General features: G+C 36.1%; 2 protein-coding genes across 7 annotated transcripts in view; one reads left to right on the forward strand and one right to left on the reverse strand.

Annotated features, from left to right (window-relative positions):
- Positions 1-10,020, forward strand: part of LOC141433240 (protein stunted-like) — a 41,092-nt gene extending 31,072 nt beyond the window's left edge. For 3 of the 5 annotated variants that reach the window (XR_012451917.1, XR_012451916.1, XM_074095195.1), the window contains exons 2-3: positions 4,545-4,675; positions 6,210-6,293. Coding sequence is in view for 3 of the 5 variants with exons in the window: in XM_074095195.1 (XP_073951296.1) it covers positions 4,545-4,675; positions 6,210-6,250 (172 nt within the window). In the remaining 2 variants the exon portion in view is untranslated. Of the gene's footprint in view, positions 1-3,602; positions 3,951-4,544; positions 4,676-6,209; positions 6,294-9,788 lie in introns of those variants that run through there. The other 2 variants (XM_074095204.1, XM_074095186.1) reach the window with 2 other exon arrangements.
- A 44-nt stretch (positions 10,021-10,064) lies between these two features.
- On the reverse strand, positions 10,065-24,059 carry Tango9 (transport and golgi organization 9). 2 transcript variants are annotated; one of them, XM_074094883.1, is made up of 8 exons: positions 23,873-24,059; positions 23,372-23,535; positions 23,107-23,256; positions 20,500-20,647; positions 16,964-17,128; positions 16,337-16,501; positions 14,709-14,835; positions 10,065-13,922 (listed from the first exon to the last, which is right to left on the reverse strand). In XM_074094883.1, exons 2-8 carry the CDS (start codon positions 23,516-23,518, stop codon positions 13,679-13,681), a joined length of 1,146 nt encoding a protein of 381 aa, XP_073950984.1. In that variant the 5' UTR covers positions 23,519-23,535; positions 23,873-24,059; the 3' UTR covers positions 10,065-13,678. The 2 variants fall into 2 exon arrangements, with proteins under 2 accessions (XP_073950984.1, XP_073950977.1); XM_074094876.1 differs by having other exon boundaries at positions 23,372-23,547; positions 23,873-24,058.
- Between the last annotated feature and the right edge of the window lie 353 nt (positions 24,060-24,412).

Raw genomic sequence — 24,412 nt, forward strand, 5'->3', positions numbered from 1 at the left:
CGCTTGCTCGTTTACCTCCCTCTCACTTTAAACCCTCTCATAATAATAATAATAATAAATGTATACGCGTATTCTATAACAGCTTTGCACGAGCAATTTCTGCCTATTATTTACCTACATATAATAAATTTAAATTTAATCTGGTTATTTCACTGAATAACAAAAATCTTCCATTTAGATTTTAATCTTCTGCTAATTAGGTATTTATTTACTCCGGAGATCTCCGGAAACAGCTTGAATAATTTCGATGAAATCTATGCGGGATTTCTAGGGCGAACAATCGATACGCTTGGTCTTATTTCTGAAAAATCACGAGTTTTCGAGTTTTAGTCCAAGCGAACCTCGATCGTCTTTGAAGTGCGAATTAAAAAAACTCAAAAACATAGCTGATTTTACTCATAACGTTTCTGGCTGATTCTAATAAAAGTGGCATGGCAGGCTAAAGTTAATTCAAAAAATATATATATGTTTTTTTACTTTTTTTGCATAAAAACAGCTTCTTGGTATTTCATTTGTTACAAATATGTTAAAGGGAACAAAGTATTCCTAAAAACTTAAGAGTTATGGGTTCTTGAAATATTGATGAAGCAGGCTAAAGTTAAATTAGACAGGATAGTAGTGAAAAGTTACCAGGTTAAAGAGAATTATATCAAAAATCAAAAGAAATGTATCATAAGTTTAAGGGCTGTTTCACCATCCATTGATTAGTGTGAACTGGCGGTTAGGTGTGATGCCGTCTCTATTTGTTTTGTTCGAATAGACGGAGACAGCATCACATTTAACCGTCGGTTAACGCTAATCAATGGATGGTGAAACAGCCCCAAAATGTAATTTCTTAAAAAAATATGAGTCTCTTTGAGGCATATATAAGAAAATAAAATTATTTCAAAATTATTCATATTTTATACAGGGTTATTTGTAATTTACTAGCATCCTTTTAACCCTAAACTCCTACCACTTAAACAAATGTTTTTTGTTTTACGACTTTTTAAAATGGAGCCGTAAAACAAAAAACATTTGCTAAATCATGTATTTTTTTATTTTCCTTTCTGTTTTCTTCGCTGATATTGTTCTTTATGTTTCCTTTGGAACTCAGCATAGACTTCTGGATTTCTTTTTATTTTTTCGTGTCTTTTCTTTTCGTTCTCCCTTTTTCGTGCTAATCTCTCTTCTCTTGTCTTTTGTTTAGTTTTTGGTTTCCCCATTACATGTCGGCCCTAAAATATTACGATTTAATTACAATACAAGGCAATCAAATCAGTCCCTCCGATGAAATGAATGACATCAGATAGTAAAAACTGGCCAAATAAGAACGTACCTAGGCAAAATAACACGAAAAAATTCGTTTTAAACAAGTAACGACACCACTATTTTATACGAAGAATTTTTTACAAACTGTAAAAATTTTAGTTACAAACAGGATCACCATGATTGTTTTTTTTAATTTTCAAGCCAATAGTTTCACTTTTAGAGGGGGGAGGGGGTCACACTCCAAAAAAAAATTGCAAAAGCTATATTTACGCAAAATTACAGATATAGTACTAATGGATCTAGTGCGGATAGATAAACAGACACACAAAGTGAAATTATAAGTGTTTAGTTTAATAAAAAGCAATTCTCTACATTTACTTTGGTAGAACACTGTTAGTACTACTTAAAAAAAAGTCCATAAAGTTATTCTTAGAAATTATATGCAATTTTTAAATAAAATAATTTATAGTTCACTTTTTTCTGCCATGAGTCACTTTAGTCTGTGCTTCAGTTACAGATTAAAGTGACACAGATTAAAGTGAAAAGTGGATTCAAAAGACATTTACTCTAAAACCGTCAAAAATATGAATGTGCCACTCTTAATAACGTAAGTAAATACGTCATAATATCACATTAAAATGATTATCTAATAACGTCCCATATAAATAACATAAAATAATCGAGACAATGTAAAGTTAACATACCCGTTACAAACTCCAGTTTGCCGCCTTCGATCACTAATCGCCACAAAACTATGACAGAACGTCTATAACCCTTCCGTACAGCGGCGAGCCAAATATTGGCCGAATGTTTACCGATGATTAAGGTGTGTCTATCATTCTCCGTGTGTGAGTGAGACCCAACAATGCGAACACACAGACTACAGTGAAAAAATCGCTGGACAAACTTTGAGTTTGAATATTGATGTATAAAAATGATTTATTTAGGACCGTATTATTATTAAATGAATATCGTATTATTGTTTTTGCAATATATTATAAAATATAATTTGTGAAATAGTACACAAATAATTCACAGGCCTAAAACCGGGAGCATGTCCCTTTTGGACAAGACAGACTACAGTGAAAATCGGTACTTACATTTATTTATTTTTTAAAGTAATAAGGTTAAATAAATAAAATGGCCTGGCCTCGGTGTAAAAGGTCTATGTTTACATATGTAAATTTTTATTTTTTCTGAAAAACTTATATTTAATGTACTTTCTATTCAAAAACTCATTGGCAGACTATAATGCCACTTTTATTAGAATCACCCTTCTGTTAGAATTTACTTCACGTATGATAGTTAAGTACTTAACTCTGAAAGATTATCAAGAACTTTAATTCATGAGCCACCAATGGAACCATTTCACAGTAAATGCCATAGTGACGTCGCATTAATTAAGTAACAATGGTATGGTGGTACCTACCTACTAACGTTACGTTCATACATGTGCATAATCTGGTGTATATGTCGGCGGCCGATCGTAAATCCGCCAGATCATGAAATTCCTAGGCATATCGTGAAACGCCGCCATTTCATGATATGCCTAAACGTTAGCCAGGCATATCACGATGTGCCTGATAAATAATACGGCAGATCGATTAGAGCAACGCATTCGTCGAGCTATTTAAAGTGGACCTATACATGTAGGTACCTAAGTGAAGGAAAAACCATTCTTAGTTTTGCCGAACGTCGCTCCACAATATATCACATTGATTATTTCATTATTATGGCAAACAAATGAATGGGTAGTAAATAGTTGTGTAAAAAATATGGCAAATTAAATACGGGCAAACGACTTAAAACCTTTTTTCCCTAATTGTAGTAGATATTTAATACCATAATTAAATTTTAGAGCCAGGTTAGCATAATTTTGGAGAAAGGATCCAAATAAATAATTAATCATCTTTCGTTGCACAAAACCAAAACATCGGGTCTCGGCTGGGGAGTGGGGGACGGCTTCGGTCATTGTAACGCTTCTTGCGGGAAGAGGGTAAAAATGAGACTGTAATGCGATTGCAAGTGCCTGCAATATGGCCTCTGACCGACATAGACGTGGCCTCCGCTCCGTCATCACAAAAGTTTCTGAGTTATACTATCCAAAGACTCCAAGTAACGAGTAAGTTTGGAACTAGCAATAAGCAGTGAAGTTGTGACATCTAGCTCTGCAAGTTCGACTTGCTGTCTCAAGGTGACCTTCACGTGCTCTTGAAGACAAAGCTGTTCCAAAGCGCGTCATGGCGCATGCTCGTATCACAAAAAATCGTATATATTTTAGTGAATGTAGGTAATGTCTTTCAGATCAAGGTGACCTTGAAGATCGCGAGATGGGAAATCTATTAGAAAATATTAAGAAATCCCAACTGGAACCGGAACTCGTTTTAAAATGCCAGAAAATATTATCTACCTACACCTAAGCACTAAAAAGGTTTCAATATGTTGCTGTCTATGGCGATCTATCTTACTAATAAATAATAGTACCTGGCAGGTGCAAGACGATGACAGTAACACAGTAACGTACGAAATTGACACAAGACAGAGGTTCGTTATGCCATGCCGCTGTGTGTTTATTTGTAGCGCAAACAGAACGGCTTAGTTTCTATTTAGAAGAATCGAATGCGCATTATCAACAAATAAACCCAATTTTGGAGCGGTTATTACTGGAACATGAGCACATGGAGGATGGCAGGTTTAAAGTAATGCCTCTATTAACTCGCCCTGATTAGAAAAACAAACAATTTCCTCTTCATTATGACGTAACATCGGTTTAAAATATTTAATGTAAAACTGTTCTAGACTCAATACTTAGGTATAAATACCTACTTACCTAATTAAATTAGGTAGATCATTTGTTCTGGAACTGTGAAACTATAATGTACCTACCTAGCAAAGTTTAAAATCGTCCCTAGTTGTATATCGGTTATAATATTGTAGAATAAAAGGGAAATATTCCCATTCTCAGTTATTGTATAATAATATAGAACTTGACTCTTTTTAATTTAAATTAGTATAAAACAGTTGTTCCCTGTACCCTACCAAACAGAAATTAGAATGCTTAGTCTTATTTTTTTTTGTTTTTGTGTATTAAATAAAATAAGTAAATTTACAGCTTTTGGTTTATTTTACCTTTATACGTTATAACTTTTATTATTTGTTACGTTGCAATAAGGTGTAAAAAAATAGGAACTACCTAAGTACTCAATAGAATTAGACATCCTTAAAAACTCATTTTTATTTTCGCCTAATCAAAGCTTAGGATCACATTTAGGTACCTGCCTGACTTTTTACAGCTACGTGAACTATTCAAACATAGCTGCGAGGGTATTGAGGCGCTCCCTGAAGTCTAATCTGAAGGACGATGCGGCTAAGCGTGACCAAACATTCATCAAAATTTTCTTTTGGGCAAACGGTGATATATTACGTAAGTATTTTCGTACGAACATAATAATTAAAATGCGTATTTATTATCAATTAATTTATACTCATAGCCCTGTGGACAAGTTGTTAATAATATCTGAATACATGTCATTCTTACAACTAGGATCGTATCGCGGAGATTCTAACGACGTCCTATACTGATGTTCTTGAGGGTAGTAACCATTGCTGCGACACTGAATGTGTATAGTAACGAAATGATACCTACCTACTGGTATCAGAAATTAATGGCACCGATAGAAATGACTATGTATAATAAAAAAAAGTTTACATATATATCCGTGCAAAATTACAGCTTTATAGCATTGATAGTCCCTGAGCAAAGCTGCGGACGGACGGACAGACAGACAGACGGACATAGCGAAACTATAAGGGTTTCGTTTTTGCCATTTTGGCTCCGGAACCCTAAAAATCGAATATTATCCATAACTGACTGGAGTGCGTCGCGAGGGTATAATCCTGATTTTACTCACTTACCTACTTAGTTCCCTATTCGTTAGTATAGGGTACGTATTATAATGTATAAATTTAAAATACATATCGGTTGAAATACATACAGTTGAAATACCGAAAATTATAAAATATAATGCATTTCAATTTATAAAGTTATTTGACATAAGTTCTAAACGCATAAGCTTGAAATTTATAGTGGTCAAAATATATAATGGTTACAATGCATACTGGTTTTTAGTCATATGGCACAAAATGCATATTTTCATAATGTATACGTTCAAAATCTATACAGTATGTTTTCTATAATGGTTGAAATATATACTAGACACTGAATTTTCACAAAGAAAAATGCATATATTACAATTCTGGCACCCACCGGCCGCTGCCACGGCACGCTCGCTTCGCTCGCTAGGATCGTGCTTGTTTTGGTCATAGTTGAACCTAACACGCTCCTCTTCGCTACGCTCGTCATCGCACCTAAAGTTTCTATTCAATTAATGATCAGACTTTAGTTTAAAATGCAAGGTCTTGTTAGACAATAAGGCTTCCGATCAGTCGGTATCTTATAGGTTAGGTTAGGTTAGAGTTTTGTCCAGGCGCGAAGCGCCTTAACTACGCTGAATAGGAGCTCCGCGCTCCGTCGACATTGTCTTACAGTCCTTAATTTTTCAGAATTTAACATGTAAATACAACGTAAATAGACTGGAGATGATGATGAACCTAGGCATTATATAGTATGTATTTTGACCATTATGAAAAACGTACTATTGGAATTTTAATTGTTATTTCTTTCAACTATTATATATTCTCATTGTATATATTCTGAACTTATACATAGTGAATTTAGTCATTTTAATTGTATGTATTTCGACCAATATGTAAAACGTGCTTTATGAATTTTGATTAATATTTATTATAACCATTATATTTTTCAATTTTCGGTATTTCAACTGTATGTATTTCAACCGATATGTATTTTAAATTTATACATTATAATACGTACACGTTAGTATAGTATAGAGGTATTAGAAGCCAACTTTATTCTTGTCAGTTTTCACTTCTTTCAGCTGCTGGCGAGAAACCACCACCGGAAAAGGGTAAAACCTGATTCATCGGATAAATTTTAAATTGAATAAAAGTTAATATACGGGTCAGAAATGTAGTTTTAATCAACAAGTATAGCTGTAGTGCACAATGATTGATTTCCCATCGGGAAAAGTCGGATCTCAATCAGAACACGAATGCACCCTAAGTGAGAGAAGACCTTAATGAGTGAAGTTTTCATATCCATTTAAGGGGTCTATATTGGAATCCCTAATATCTTTTGTCCTATTTGTATGTTCCCTAATAACTTTGGTCATAATGATCTTTTGCCATAACAACGTATTCCCTAATGTAAGTGCCATAACTTTTTTTACCCTAGTATTGTATGTCCTAATACTTATGTGCACTATCCTCTGTAGTACTAATGTTCATATGTCCTAATAGTTATATATCCTAATAGTGAATGCCATATTCATGGGTCTATATTGGAATCCCTAATTTCTTTTGTCCTAATTGTATTTTTCCTAATAACTTTGGTCATAATGATCTCTTGCCATAACGACGTTTGCCCTAAACACTATTTGTCATAAAATTTACTTTTCTGGTAGCAGTTCGTTTCTGTTGGGGACGCGGTTCGGGTGCCATTCGCGATTCATAACATCGTATGTCCTAATCATCATTTGCCATAACGGTTTTTTTTTTCTGAAACCGTAAATATTTCAGAAATTTTGAAGTGGTCATTCTGTAGAACTGTATAGGTTAGAATAGGTTTATTTTATAACGACCCTGAAAAAATTACGGTTTCAGAGAAAAAAGCGTTATGGCAAATGATGATCAGGACGAACATTACATTAGGACATAAGATTTTATGTGTTATAATATTAGTACAGAACAAATTAGGTATTTTGGCATTAGGTCATGTTATATTATGGCTAAAGTAATTAGGTATTTTGAGCATTAGGTAATGTAATATTATGGTTTATGACTCTTAGGACATAAGAAACATTATGGCTTATAATCTTTATGACTAATTAACGATATGTCAAGAGCGTTTAGGACAAAATTGGTATGGCACTTGACTTTAGGACATACGACGGTATGGATCGGGACCGAGACCCCCATTTAAGTGGAACTTTATTATAAGTTTCAAGTGTTGAAATGAAATATGTAGGTAAGTACGGCTGTTCAATGACTACTGGAGCTAATCGAGATGGCAGGATAAAGCGAACTTTTCCGGTAATTTACGATTGAAAACCATTATGCAGTAGGTACCTGTACGCAGCGCAACTTATAAACAAAATTCTCAAATGTCCGTAAAAGTTGACATTATTCTTTACATAATAATATCAGAAGGGGAAGTGCATAGTTTATGGTCAGCGAAAAAATAAACAATCAAAAGATTGCAGGCTCGCTAGCTCGAGAATAATGTCGCATACAAATTTCATTTCCCTAAAAACCGTGCCCAAGCATTGAATATTTTAACATTTTTGTTTTATTTCCTCGCATTATTGGTGAAAAGCAGTAGGTATATATGCCTCAGCGGAAATGGAAATTCGTGGATTCGTATTTATTGACGGACTCAGCTACTCTTCGTCCGTCAAACTCTACTCATGACTTACTTTTTTCAGCCTTCAGCAATAATGTACCATAATTATAACTATCCGATAGGCTTACCTGTACTGGTAAAAAATTGGGGGATTTGCGTATAACAGATAGACAAGCGACACAATGAGGGCTACCGTTTTCGCGTTCACCAGTTGGCGCCACTGTAGACAATGGTCCTGCCTGAAGTACAGTCGTTAGTTTGTTATTACGGGCGTGAAAACAAAATTTCCATTTAAATCATATTTCATATTTTAAAACCGTACCATAAAAATATCGAGCATGCCACAGCGTTGCGTAGTCCTGTTTTGTTCAAAAAAGAGAGGACAAAGGTTTTCGGACGACCAACCTGTCTCAAAACAAACACAGACATTCATTGCCCCGTAATGCATATTTGCCATAATTAATTTCAGGTATTGCAAAATATTCACAAAATTATTCTAATTATAAATAAACCCGCGTAGCTCACCGAAAAACAGTGACATTTGACATTTCGGAGACTCTCGCTACACTACCGCCTCTAGCGGCGAATTCTACGCGATAGCCCTCATTTACGCACTTCATTTACACACTTCTATCAGCGAATTTCATAAATCGTTTTAGTAGTTGCAGAGAATTTCATACATACAGTAAGGATTTAGAGGTTTGGACGCCTTGGGAAACAAAGGAGCGGAGGCCCCTAAGGCGAAAACAGATCGTTAGATAAAAATTGACTTTTTTAAACCTCTACTGCGTGGGCCCTGCGACCCAGAGATGACATACAGACCAATATAGTACATAAATGTCTATGCCAATATACAAAGAACATCTTTTTATTATAACCGTGGTAGTAGTTAAGTGTATCGAAAATACAAAGTGAAATATATATGCACAGAAAAACCGGAAAAATAAGACCAGCGCTGGGAATCGAACCCAGGTCCTCGGCATTCCGTGCCGTGTGCTACACCACCGCTGGACAGCGATACAGACACGAATTTCTCCTATGCACCCCATATCTCAGCTTGTTTGTTTTTTATTTAGCCACTTAAGCAGCAACACTAGCGACATCTATGCCGTAGCCCTCATCGAGAAACTTTTCGGCACTCCATCGGAACTAACCGCTCACCCGGACAAGATATATCGTTATTAAGCAATATGTATGGACAATAATCAATATGGACAGCGGTCCAGCGGTGGTGTAGCGGTATAGCACACGGCACGGAATGCCGAGGACCTGGGTTCGATTCCCAGCGCTGGTCTTATTTTTCTGTGCATCTATATTTCAGTTTGTATTTTCGATATAGGTTTTACGGGATGACCGTAAAAGTAACAAAAAATTTGGAATTGAAATAAAAAACACAAAAAGATTCCAAAAAAACAATCTTAAGTAGTTAAGTGTCTCTACATAAGAGAAAAGGAGAACCGAATTAAGGATTTCTGTAAGTATACCAATATACGCAAAGATCTCGCTAGTCGGAGCCTTTTGCATGCTGGGGCCCTCTGGCACCAGCGAACATGGGGTGTCGTTGGATCGTAAAAAGTGAATGCCATCGACAATAAAACCCACTACTATTCCCGTGTAAACGAATACTAGTATATCGGGCTTTCGGAGCCCCGTTTGGTTGGAGGCGCTGGGCATAGACCCGTATGCCCTTATGGAACAGACGCGGTACTGTCGCCATTACATTTAGACATGTGTCACTGTATATGCGAAGGTTTTCAAATGTAGGTATACATACATACATAATACTTTAGCTTTTTTAGCTGTGCCGACAATTTGTACACGTTTCATGAAGATTAGGCTATATTGTGGTTCAGAAGGTTTTCTTTTTTTCTACGTCAGCACATATTGTATGTGTGAGAAAACTACCTACATGAACAATCAGACAAATTAAATAAATTCAAATATAGGTACCTAGGTACTTAGATATCTCTTCATTAGACGTGTCCAAGTGGTTTTAATTTACTTACTTACTAGGTGCTGTGAGTTATCCTCGTTTAATTTATTATTTCTGTTACAGGCAACACCCGGTACATTTTTGAAAGACCCGTTCAACCACACCCCATGCCATGGGATAGACGAGAAAAAATCCCTTTTTACGAATAGGAGAGCTATTCTAACTTGTCGACGTGATATCAAAAATTCTGTGAGCTGTGTCAAGGACAGACAGTTGGACATGTCGAAACTATATGTATTATAGGTTCCATTTTGATTACGGAACCCTGGAACGTAATCTATCTGTCTTTTTTCAATAAAAATGTCGTCATATTAATGATATTGAAATAAATAATACTCATTTATAATAGGAATATTTATTCAGAAATTTAGGGCCATAATTTTAAATGTCAGCCTCAGTCTTTCTTACTAAGTATATAGGTATAGTTAGCTGCAGAAGTGGATGAGTGGTTGTGAAGCTGAAAATTATCTACACACCCTCTTGTTACCTTGACAGTAGTCCTGTCGAGCTCCACAACCACTCATCCACTTGTGCTGATGGCTGTACATAATCCATGCCAACTATTTAAGCAAAGTGTGACATTAAGACTCTTTTGACTGCTATCTATAAGTTGACGCGATTTGTAGTTGCGTCACTAAGCCACGTCACGTCCCTCTCACATTAGCTCAAGAGCAAAGACACCCAAGTGACAAGCGAGAAAATAACATAGAGTTCATAATTTTTTGACATTTTTAAATCTTAAATATTACAGTCACGGAAGAACACCAAAAAGCTATTATAGTTTCACGAGCTGATATGATTAAGAGACGCTGCTGTTTGCACATTTTGAGATTGAAGATATACTTAACTCACAGAACTAAAAGAGAATATTTGTTATACAGATTTTTTTTTAATTACTCCAAAAAATTAACACGTTTTAGACATGTCTAATGTGATATTTTTAAATAGCCTGACACGTGATAAGTTTTTTGGAGTACCTAAGGTAAAAATTAAAAAATCTTATCAATTCTGTAAAAGAAATATTCTAAGGCTAAGTATGTCTTTTAGTCCAATAACCACTGCAAGGTATATCCGATAAGTTTACATTATATATCAGTTACTGAAGATACATGCTTAGTTAAAAGTGACGCAGGGACAGCGACGCTATTAAATAGGTACTTAATTTTGATAGAAACGTTTCAATTAGGTATAAAGTATACGCCTTATAAGAACATTCAAAATAATACTCGTACCTTTTTCAAGTTGTCACATAATCATATATTTGTAAGCGTCAGAACCCCTGGACCAATGGAGATATTTGATGTTTAGAAAATACTAAAATTTACTATCTTTTTGCTACTATTTGTGATACCTAACTTCAAATAATTAGTACCTCGATAGACAATAAAAAAACGAGTAATGAAGTGGTCCAGACATTCTGATGTCAGGATGTCTGGACCACTTTTCTTTACACAGTTCGAGGCAACACAACTAATTTATCTCTTTGTAAGTATTTAGTACCTTTTTAGTACCCCAACATATAATTTATTCAAATTTTTTTAGCGTACCAAATAAATGTTACGCACGAAAAAAGTTTTTTTGGAAGATAAAAATTCAATTTGCCTGTTTTTTTTTGCATTGCCGGATAAAAAACATACATTTTAATACAGAGAATCAGTTTTATAACTAGAATTGTAGGTGCATGATGTCATCATGATGTGATCCTGACGTCAGAATGTCTGGACCACTTCATTACTCGTTTTTTTTGTTGTCTATCGAGGTACTAATTATTTGAAGTTAGGTATCAAATAGTAGCAAAAAGGTAGTAAATTTTGGTATTTTCTAAACATCTAAATATCTACATTCGTCCAGGGGTTCTGACGCTTACATATTTGATTCTTTTATGAGTTTTGTGTTTCTTACGATATATAATTTTAATAACTTAACAGTGAATAATGGTACTGCAATAATAACATAATATTAAAAAGGCGCTTCACATTAGTTCGCATACCTTCTTCCAATATCAATCCTACATATCCTATTATATCTTAATCCAATGATTTACTAATTTCAGATGTGTTGGTAGTCGGCTTCAAATTATTTAATCTGTCATCTCCCAGGATAACAGGATTAAAGAAATTTGGGCACAAATTTGTGCCTCTGGGAGAGGACAGGTTAAATTAAACCAGGGGAAAGAGGAGAAGCAAGGTAGAATCGTGTAGGTACGGTCAAGGACATAAATATATATACGTTACAAAGACGTCAAAAATATCTATACACATTTATGCCACTAAGCATAAGGTCGATGTATACATATTTTGACGCTATGGCTGTATATACATTTTTGCATTCGACTTAAGTTTTCATAGATATTAACCTCTACAAAATAACATCTGAATCAATCAAATAAAGAAGTATTCATCAAAAATTCATAGACACAAATGATGTCTAATCTTACCAGTTAACATGCCACTCATAATTCATAACATAAATAATACTCGTAGAGCGTACCGATATTAAATACAGAAAGTAACAGATTTAAATATTTTATGACATACCATTACTAATAATATATATCTACAGGCTTTATTAAGAGTCGTGACCGTAATAAAATGATGAAACAATTAATTACACAACATGACATTTAAATTCCATAATATTCATTTCTATAACATCCTAATAAAATATTAAACGAAACAGTTGATTACGTCTAACTGTGTTTTTCCAGTTCCCCTACAAATTGATAAGAATTCCCATACGAGTTCCTATGAATAAAAGTAATTTAATACCGGGAATACACAACATTTTCTTTCTGCATTTTAAAGGATGTACAGTCGAGGTCAGAAACTTGTGAGCAAAAATTCGATCAAAAATATCTGAACACGACTCTATTGTTAACGGCGTAGAAACGTGTTCAGATATTTTTGATCAAATTTTTGCTCACCATTTCATGAACACGACTGTACTAACAATAATAACATAATATACATTGAAGGAAAAATCATGATTAATTGATTAAAATACGAACATCAGCACTTTGATCTGTAAATGAGACTTAAACTACATCATAATCATAATCATGCATCTTTATTGTGTAAAACCCATAAACAACTATGTAAACGTACATGTTAAATATAAATTAGGACTTGGGACATAGATTCATTTAAATACCTACATAACAGGCCATAATAATATATTAATGTCGCGAATTGCAGTTTTATATAAATTATAACGAAATCGCTAGTGCATAATAAACTAGTTATTGTAGGTCGGCATTGTATTGTCTTAGTAGTATTCAAATAAATTCAATTTCATTTAGCCACCTTCTCGACTTTCTTTTTGCCATCTTAACTCACTACCATATCATATTTATCCTCCTAACGCCCAAGTTACATTTTTGTTTTATGAACATGAAACTTTATGCCACTTCTGAGAGAGTTCAATGTCAAATTACTGATACGTCCTTTATAAAGGACTTTGGGCGTTAGGAGTTTATCACTCACAAACATACAATCGAATCGAAAATTTATTATATTCTTTGAAGTCGGCTTTATACCATGCAAGGGCTGACAACTTCCGATAATGATTGATTTTTTGTGAGTGCAGAGTGACAGTACATCATTTTAGCCACGAGAGCATGCTGCGTCGTGAGGCAATCGATTCTGTTCCGAGTTTGAACTATGAACCAAACATAATTGTGACCCGCGGGCAGTCCCGCGAGGTTGATTTGTCGAGCTTGCTTAGTCAGAACTTGACTATTGCTATGTTGGTAGTGAGTCCTGGCAGTGGGTCGATGGTGAGGCTTGGCGATGCACATAAAGGTAGCATTCTGATGATGACGGGCGCGACCCACTGTTTAGTATGAATTGGTATGAAACACTGACGGATGCAAGCGAGAGCGTCGCATGACTAAATTAATACTAAGCAGTCAGTTGCGCGACGCGGTCGCTGTCGCCCACATCGGAATGATACCTTTAGACTTCCGGGCGTAACTGCTGCGTGTCGTCGTCGGGCTTGGGGTCGGAGTCGGGCGCGTCCCCGGCGTCGGCGTGCCGCGCGGAGGCGGGGGGCGCGGAGGCGGCGGGCGCGCGCCGGCAGCGCGGCACCAGCGCGTTGTACTCCGCCATGCCGTACAGCAGCACGCCGAAGCCGATCAGGTGTTGCCAGCGGAACACCTGCCACCTCACCGCCAGCGACACCATCCAAATCACGAACGTCCTGCAACATGCACGCATAAGATTGTCACAACACGAGTGCTCGGTTAACCCTTTTTCAGGCCCCGCTAATTTAGATGAGCTACTATAAAATTAATCATCATAGTTTTGTGTTGTTTACCTATGAGTGATTGATTTAAAAGCTTTTAATGACTTTAATTGATTTGGAACCATATTGTAAATGTAGTAAGGTCGAATATTTGTGTACCATTTATGTGGTTGCAATATTATCATGTACTATGCCTGGAAAAGAATTAATTACGGATACAAGTAGTTACTGGTGCTGAATGAACGAGTTTTACTTTCGGATTTTATAATCAACTAGCTTTTGCCCACGGTTATCACGCGCTTTTCCTTCGGGAACTGTGCATTTTTCCGGGATAAAAAGTAGACTCTCCCACTGAAAAACAGCGTTGCGGCTTACCGTTACATTATGCTGAGTCCCATAAACTCGGGCTCATAAACTATCTCTATGCCAAAAATCACGTCGATCCGTCGGTCCGTTTCGACGTGAAATACGGACAAACACAAACACACACACTTTCGCATTTATAATATTAGTATGGATTCCCATGATAACTAAAAATATATAGATGATTCTGTTTCATCAACTTGCGAACACTGAACATCTCATAAACAGAGAACATCATATGTACTATGTCACATAATTGATAACAGAAACTTTGTACTTATGTAAAAAATAGCGAAACAGGGGTTAGTGGAATTACCCGTTTTAAAGTTTGGATATGTTTGAACTAGGTGTAAATTGTCGGTTAGTTTCCGTACACACCTTACAGAATCTAGAACCATTCTGGTGGTGGCAGACATTTCCTTTGTGACGCTGATTCCAGCGAAGTTGAAGAACGCTATGGAAACGATCGTTCCAACTATAGCCGCCATCAATATTGGACTATTACCTGGAAAAAATATACTATGTAGTAGGTATGTACTTAATTAGAATAAGATCGACCAAGAGTCAAACTCACGCACCGAGGGTTCCGTACAAATTTGTAGGTATCTACATATAAATATCCAGTGTTAGCAGAACCCTGCTTCTAAGCTAAGGGATCATATTAGGTTGCCTAGGATTAGGTACTGACACAGACACAAAAATTCAAGATCAGACTGTTCTTGTTGATGGTGTTATAAAAAAAACCTCAAGAAAATTGAAGATTCTAGGACAATTGGAAGTACGCTATAGGTTTTGGTTCCCCGGAATTTTGTATCGTAACACCTTGTTTAATGACTGTGCTTTGATCGCGTTGACTTAGCAGTTTGATTTTTTCACTGCTGAACTCTGAAAACATGAGGTATTTGATCAAAGCGTGCGGCCGGCATTAGCGGTTGTTTCCTTCTTTTTCATTGGTCTGGTGACCCCAATAAAAGATAAATAGATACCATGTATTCGCCGTTATATTAAACTGTCTGTTCGTAACTGGTGGAAGTGATAACTATGACTCAATTTCCAGAAATGTCAAAAGAGTGGCCTCATTAAAGCCTACGTGTGCACTACGCATTTTTTAACACGCTTTATAAGTTTTATATATATATTATGTAATCAAATCTTAGAAATCAATTTCAATCTATTTCTGTGCCATTGAGTTAAACTGAAAGCGAAACTTGGCAGAAATATTTATGCAAACAAGAAGATGACGTAATAAAAAGTAAAACCGACTCTAATAAAATAAAAAAATATCAAAAAATGGAACAAAACTCTTGAAAATATTTTTCTAGGTAGGTACCTACCTACTAGCTCGAAGTCGGTGACTCAGCACGAGCCAGCAGGAGTGGAACAATAGTCGTCTACCTCACCTACATACTATGGGTTTCAATCAATGCTAAAAATGCCAAAATCGCCATAGGTGTGCCCGTAAAGTTTGAGGTTTGCCCTCGATATCCCTAGGATCCCATCATCAGATCTTGACTTGATGACAATGGACCACCTCAGAAGAGTATTACATTACAGAAAAAAATAACTTTGAAAATCGGTCCACAATTGACTGAGTAATCAGTGAACATACATAAAAAAATTATAAATTAAAATGATCACAGGACACTTGACACCAATGACCTAGTCTCGAAGTAAGAAAAGCTAGGCAAACGGATAAACTTATTAGATAAATAGATATATCGTCACTACTTTGAAAAAATCTCGTATCTCAAAGTAGATAATTTTTCTGAGTAGACCTTATGAACATTACGTCAAGGTTCAATTTTGTTGACATATTGATTTTAGATACGAGATTTTTTCAAAGTAGTGACGATATACGTACTTAAATACATAATAAACACCCAAGACTCGAGAACAAACTTTCGTAGTTTTCATGCAAATATCTACTAGGGATCGAACCCAGGGCCCCAAGCTTCGTAGTCAGGTTCTCTAACAACTGGGCTATCCGGACGTTCAAGTATGCGTACTTATTTGCACGAGTCCATCGATGGCGTCTTCGACGGTGCCGCGCGCGTTGTGGCCGAAGTGCGGCGGCGCCGGCGTCCAGTAGAACACCACCAGCAGCACGGACAGCGCCGAGAAGCCGAACACTCCCTCCCAGCCCACGGCCTGCAGCGGCGGGATGTTCAGGCCTGCGCGACCAACACATTACACAAACCAGTCAACACAGACTTCAAACAGATCAGCAGCAAGCGCAGACGAAAACATTTTGATTCATTTCTGTGGCTTTTCGGTTTCGGATCATTTTTTGTATTTTTTTAACTAGACAAGATAAATGGTGCTTAATGTAGCTATCGAGCTTTCGTCAATCTTCGATCTAGCATAACTTACGATGTTTTATAGGCATAGAGGAGAGTGCTTCCGAATTGCACTAGCAGAAATCCTAAATCCACTCTTGTCTTTTTTCAGAACAACTAGACATGCATGCATTTTTACTCTTTCATGGCTAAAATTTTGTAGCCAGCTCTTCTAATTTTCTTTCATAACGAGGAAAGCTATAGCGCTCTCTAACTCTAACTTTTTTAGTTATTCTGAGTCTTATAGTCTAGAATGAAAAAAAATGAAGCATAAAGACTTTTTTTAAACATACAGACCTTGGACATACTTCTCCTCATAGACCATCTGGCAAGCAGAGACGACCTGCGCGACGATGATCAGCAGGTCCCCGGTGATGAGGCTGTTGCGGCCTTTGCTCTCGCCCGTCGTCTGATAGATGGCATCCGCGGACCCCACGATCACCAGGCCCAGGATCACGCAGCCTGTGCAGGACAGTTGTTATTGATCGGTAAACTGTTTGCCAAGACTTCACAAATTTTCATCGCGGTATAATAAAAAAGTTGTACCTATTCAATACGTGCTAAATAACTTAGGAAACAAATAATGTTGATGCTGAAGCTTGATGCTGGTTAATGCTGAAGAAAAATCTCGATTTAAAACATAATTAGGTAAGTGCCAATGTGTAGTAACAAAAATCCTGTTTTTTTCCTGCATGGCAGTCTCGTTCTTTGGCTCGTGGTCCAAAATGTTAAAAAGCGATTCGACTCTCGTACAATATTTATACCAAAGCAAAAGTTGAAAGTATTTAAAATGTTTACAGTAGGTCGTTTGAATTGAACTGTTATCGCGAACATAATCAACATTAGGTAAGTATAATTGAGAATAGCAGAGTGATTCATATTGGAATGTATAAAGTACATATGTATTGGCTTCCCCTTGTTATTGTTCCATGCAGCGACTACACATTTTAACGAAATTCATCATCGATACGAGTACAATGTTAGACTTGTTAGCGAATAATTAGGTAATAACAATATTGTACTTGGAATACGGTGACTCCAATTGTATTAAAGAACTCTTTCTTTATAACACAATATTTACATTTACCACGCCGAAACACCACCCTGCGCTCGAAAACATGCATCGTGGACGTAGGTAAGGCCACTGCGAGGCTTAAATGGGACTGGGCAGGCCAAGTTTGCCGCATGCACCCGGAAAGGTAGGCACATGTCACCACACAGTGGACGCCCCACGATGGCTATCGGCACCGCGGCAGACCAAGGCGGAGATGGCGGGATGACCTAGTCGCGTTTTCCAGCGACTGGCCAGACATAAGTGCCGACAGGACGAGTTAGAAATCCAGGGGAGAGGCCTTTGCCTAGCAGTGGGACATTACAGGCTAATAAAGAAGATTTACATTTAGGTACAAGACTACTAGTTGTTGCCGAGACTTCGCCTGAAAAGATTCCGTCTAGCAATATTTGGATATAATTAAATACGTTTGTATTAAATAACCCTACCCTAGTTTAGAGAAAATGTATGGATTCGCCAGTTTACCACGAAATTTCGCAAAGGGCGAAAAGGAAATGGATAGTTTCGTACATGAATATTATTTATTGAGTTATAAATTAATGTAGTATGGGACAGAGCAATGAACTGTTTGAATTTGATGAAATACCTAACTCTGTTGGTTGCTAAAAGTAGTAATGACTACAGTTGTGTATTGTATTACATCCATAACCAAGTCACTGTTTAATAAATGAATACTCAGAATATATGACTCATTAAAACAAAGCGCAGCTGGTGTCAACATATGCCATGCAAATGTTTTGGACGACCCTTATTGTTCATACAGCTGGATAATACGATTGACCTGGGATTCAGATTATGAGGGTGCAGGTTCAAACCAAAAAGTTATGAATGTTATTTGTATTCAGGCACATCATTTTAATTTGTTACACCTTCATAAGTACCTACCTAGATCTACGCATTGTTCAATACCTCTTAAACTTAAAACAAGGTTTGTTTTAATAGGAGACTGCCAATAATTTGGTTTATTGAAATGGAGCAAATTCGAGAGCAGATGTGTACTCGGTGGTTATAGATTTGAGAATGTACTCCTCGAAAGTTCAAAACACGTTAGCATTTTGTGTGATGTTTGTTATATTTAGGCCTGTGTGACATATGTACTGCTTTATGTTGAAGACGAGGAGGGCTAGTTCTGCATGTTAACATAATGTGTCGCACAGAAAGACTTAGCTAGCTGCGGTGTGGTAAATATAGTGGTATGTGGGATATATAGTTCATGGATATTAATTACTAGATTCGCACGGGCAAAATAAATAAATAAACCGGCCAAGTGCGAGTCGGACTCCCGCACGGAGGGTTCCATGCCTATTGCCTATACAAAATTAGACATAGCAAAAAATGCCATAAAACCACGTTTGCTGTATGGGAGCCCGCTTAAATATAAAATATTTTATTTTATTTTAATTATTTATTTTTAAAGTGAATGAATATACAAATAAATATTCTGGGAATATTTCACCTTTGCCTGTTGCCGTTATTAATATCTAGCAAAAAACGGCAAAAAAAGTCACGTTTGTTGTATGGTAGCATTGGTAGCCCCCTTAAATATTTATTTTATAGTTTTTAGTATTTGTTTTCAAATTTCAACTGTAGCTATCACGGTTCATGAGATACAGCCTAGTGGCAGACAGACGGACAGTGGAGTCTTAGTAATAGGGTCCCGTTTTATTACCATTTGGGCACAGAACTCTAAAAAGGTCTCTAATCAAGGGCACTTCACAAATTTTTCAGCTCCATTTCACAAAAACTACACCCGAGCCGCGCGAAGCCGGGGCGCGTCAACGTAGAGTAAATGCATTTTTTGGTAAGATTGGTATTTTTAAATTAGCAATATCTTTTGAATGGAATGTCCGGTTTGAATAATTCGAAAAGTAATCTACAGGTATTGAAACCGTTTTGAATATGAAATTATTTATTTCGATAAGGATTAATACAGTATGGATAAGATAGTCAGATTTGTCGGCATTTCGGTCAACTTTTAAAATGTAAAAAAGTAGTTATAGTGACATACGAGTAACTACAATAGTTGGACATAATATGGTACAACGAAGTTTATTGTAGATATTGATATATTATTTAATATCGTATATTATTCTTTACTCTATCATCAATAGTTTCCACAGCGCATGTGATGAAAGATATTTTATGGCAACTTTTTTTACACTTTGAGTTACATTATTGAAGTTTTAGTACGGAACCCGAATTCTTTTTGGGAATAAATGTAGCCTACCTATGGCACTTTGGAATAATTTAGCATTCTAATAGTGAAAAAAATTTAAAATCGATCTAGTAGTATTTGAGTTAATTCGTAACAAAAATCCAAAGCTTTCCTTTTTATAATATTAGTATAGATGATTATAATCTTAGATTTACTAAAAAAATGTGTTGTGAAATAAATTCAAACTTTCTTTACAACGAAATACTTTGGCAGGAATTTGTTTATGTGATCAATAGCGCGGTGTTTTGAGAACAGCTCGGATGTGTCCGCGCCGGCGACCGCGAGTCGCGCTGTTTTGAATGCGGCCGGCAGTTTTGAGAATGCTTTTCCAAACACCGCTACAGATCCTACACATATCTTACAATCTGAATGTGATCAGATCAATCATCATACTTTTAGACCATTTAGCTATTTTATTAAAAGATAAAATTAAATTGTATCGCAAATACCAACATCTTGGCAAAATCAGTATACATCGAACCGCGAATAAATGCCTTGATTTTAATTTACTTAATTATAATATATGTGTAAAAAATTAGTTCATACCTATACCAGCCCACTCTCGCTTGACAATATGTCTGCCAAGGAAAGTCGTAGAGAGCACTGCTACAAACACTATGATTGAACCTCGGAACATTTGGAAGCTGCTTGCATAAGTTAGAGTCAGGCCCACATACATGATCGAAGTCCCAACCTGCAGAGAGCAGTTACAAGCATTATAATTATGATAAAATAAACTTTAGCTTGAAAATAAGAGGTAGGCATTAATTAAGGCGTTGAAGTAAAGGCTTTTTTTTACTTTTAAGTGTATTACAATGGTTATTGCTAAAAAGAATGCGCCGAAAAGGAGTGAAAGAGGCATTTTAACCAAAAACATCATATCCACAATTTGTTCAGTAGAGTGAAGTACCTTCTCTACATACGAGTTTGAACGTATCTACAATAATATAAGAACAATATAGTAGAGCATTATCAATAATAGCACAGCAGAAACAGAACACACTTAAAGGTCAGCTGTCATGTGACCCAAGATTAGATTTAATCGGCCTAGCAATGTAGTATAGGCTCACAAGGGTAGGTAGGTACATCAGTTTTGCAAAGGGATGTGTACGGTCTTGATTTTATATAATAGCACCTGATCTAAATAGCTAAGACGGGCTTGCGTAGATGGGTTTACAACCCAGAGTTAAGTAGCGTGTAAATTAACTGTCATCCTTAACCTTGGGTTAATGATTTAATTTTTTAACCATGAAATGTGCTGGCCCTTAAGAGATTCCAGTTCAATGTAATTGTAAACTAGTACATACATTATTGATTTGAATATTTGTATAACGCCACAACCGTCAAATAGTAAGCGCACATGAAAATATAGTACAGTTGAGTTCTTCTTCATTTAAGCAAAAATTTGAAGAAAAATATGCTATACAACTCTATTCTTAACGGCGTAGAAGCGTGTTTAGAGATTTTTAATTGAATTTTAGCTCAGAAGTATAAGAACTCGATTGTACCTGGACGACCGAAGAGTGCTTGATGTTTGCAAAATCATGCAACGCGTTTTCTCCGAAATGAGATCTTGCGCGATCGACTTTTACCCCTTATGTAACAAATATCACCCAAACCTTTTGAGTTAATTTCGAGATCTTATAACTGCATATGACATTTAATTTTATTGGTGTTCATTAGCGCATTTATTTTAATGCGCAAGCAATGGAATTTAGATTTAAATGGGATTTCACATTAAACATTCAAGATTATGTCCTTTGATTTTCATTTAAAATTAAATTAATATTTATGTACCTGCGCCATAGTCACAACTGGTTAATCTAACTAAGCCTTAGATTTTATGGACTTTAGTTTTTTTAAGCAACACTATGCTAATGAATTCAGAATGTAATTTTTCGGAATTTTAATAAGAATTTTAGCAAAATTGGGTTTGTAGATTGTTGGAAGTCTGGAACACTAGAAACATAGGCTACTTTTTATCTCAAAATTTCAACCAATAGGATGAGACATTCATTTTATACGAATTTTTTATACAATTTAAAGGACATTTACAATGAGATTTTAGGTATATTCAAGAATCACTAGCCGCATGTATATTTTCAGAATTGTTTTTGATACTTTTATTTGCATTATTTGTTCGAAAAGAAAATGATTTGCTACAGAAAAGATATGAATAATTATAACTAAAATATATGCTGCCACTTCTTGGTCTGTTGCAACTCTGTAATTTCCAGGTACTGAGATTGTAACAGACTAGGAGGCATTATTTTATTATTATGTTACAGCAGATACATTACTAGAAATTGTCAGACTTTGTCTCCAAAATTTTCATTTAACACATAAAATTTTAGGAACTATGATATTTTCAAAATAAAAACTATCCTATGTTGTTCCCCTGGGTCTCAAACTATCTCAATACTAAATTTCATTATAAACAGAAAATTCATTCACATTTAGGGGCTGTTTCACCATCCATTGATTAGTGTTAACTGATGGTTAAATGTGATGCCGTCTCTATTTGTTTTGATTGAATAGACGGAGACGGCATCACATTTAACCGTCAGTTAACACTAATCAATGGATGGTGAAACAGCCCCTTATAATATTAGTTTGGTTTTCAGTGGAAACCTACACACTTGACTGCCATACTCTCACCTTGATTTATAATGCTGTAAATGCTCTTAAGCCTGTCGCCTCTCAAGCAGAGGGTCGTGGGTTCAAACCCCGGCTCGCACCTATGAGTTTTTCGAAATTCATGTGCGGAATTACATTTTAAATTTACCACGAGCTTTGGGATGAAGGAAAACATCGTGAGGAAACCTGCACAAACCTGCAAAGTAATTCAATGGTGCGTGTGAAGTTCCCAATCCGCACTGGGCCCCCGTGGGAACTACGGCCCAAGCCCTCTTGTTCTGAGCGGAGGCCTGTGCCTAGCAGTGGGACGTATAGAGGCTGGGATGATGATGATGCTCTTATATGCCACACAGGCAGCTATTTAATTAAGCTTCTTAAACTTGACTGGCTAGGTACTTTGAATGTGTTAGACAGGTTTTATAGGTAGAATAAGAGAATAGTGTGAAATTAGCATGGTGCTGCTGTCAAAAAACAGAATAAGTAGATATATCAATAAACTAATAATTCATGACTTACTAAATCAAACATAGCAGCCGGCATGAGAATAAATGGGTTGAAGTTTTGATTGCCCTCTGTCAGCTGGTGGCCACCTGTATTACGAGTCTTATAGTAAATGAGCTTGAATGTCAGTAGACACAGCATTTCCCCTAAGAACATAGCCGAAGCCTGAAACAAACCAATAATAATTAATTACAAATCATAACATTAGCACCTAAATAATTAAATGTTGGAATTGTTAGAAAGAAAAGAGCATTAGAAATAATAAAGAAAAATCACATACCTGTAGGAAAGGGTGCTCGAAAGTTCTGACTTGGCCATCAGAGCCTTTTGCCTGCACTGTGTCAGCCCACTTTGTGCTCAATGTATTGATAGACCCTGTGACTACCATCATCACAGCTAGGAACCTCTGATACCCTGACCATGCCATAGTGAAACTGCTAATATCTAGAAAATTAACTGGAAACTCGCCGTTAATTGTAAGGAAATTTTAAAAACTTCTTCAGGTAGGTAGATGGAAATAGTGGTATAAGTAACAGTAAATTCAACTGTATGTAATACTTGAACAGAAATTATATTTAAGAACACAATATTCACTTGAGATTAAGAAACTAAGTAATAGTAAATTCAACAGTTCATAATTACGAACACTGCAAACTTAACAAAGACAATAGACTCGCGAAAATGGCATCTGTTTGGCTTATGACTTTGCAAAATATTGATAATATTTGTAGGTATTAAAAATTACAAATTAAAAAAGTGTTTAGAAAGGCCAAATACTCACATAGTCCCTGAAGTGCGTTTTTAAGTTATAGAAAAATCAGGTACAATGTACAATAAAAGTACTTGCTTTAGTAATTACGTTACTCAAGTTTTATTCTCATCTCAACACAATTTAACTGAGGCTGAGTAGTCGTTGTAGTTTGCAGTTGACGGTGACGTGCGTGACTGACAGTGACAGTTGACCCATTGAAAGGTGCGGTGAAGTGCGGTCACATGCAGTCGCTCGTCGCTCGTTTGCAGTGATAAATCTGGTCACGTGACCCCATTTTTAATGTGATTTTAAATTTCCCGCGACCCAAAAATAGTAGCGTCAAGTCGTCGTGACGAGCAGCAGCGTCAAGATGCTTGCAGGAATGATCTTGGTCTTTAATCTCATTTAGTAGCAGTCGTGGCAGTGGTACTTACAAATAAAAGAAATTGTAGATTGAAAAAAAAAATGTTTGCTGAAATTGAAGTTTGTTTTTCCAACGATAAAGCTCAACATTTTCAGCGATGTGCATGTGGCCGCGCCTTAAAGGCGGAAAATTCAAAATCACAATAA

This window comes from Choristoneura fumiferana, chromosome Z (assembly GCF_025370935.1).
Source record: "Choristoneura fumiferana chromosome Z, NRCan_CFum_1, whole genome shotgun sequence".
In the NCBI taxonomy this organism is placed as follows: domain Eukaryota; kingdom Metazoa; phylum Arthropoda; class Insecta; order Lepidoptera; family Tortricidae; genus Choristoneura; species Choristoneura fumiferana.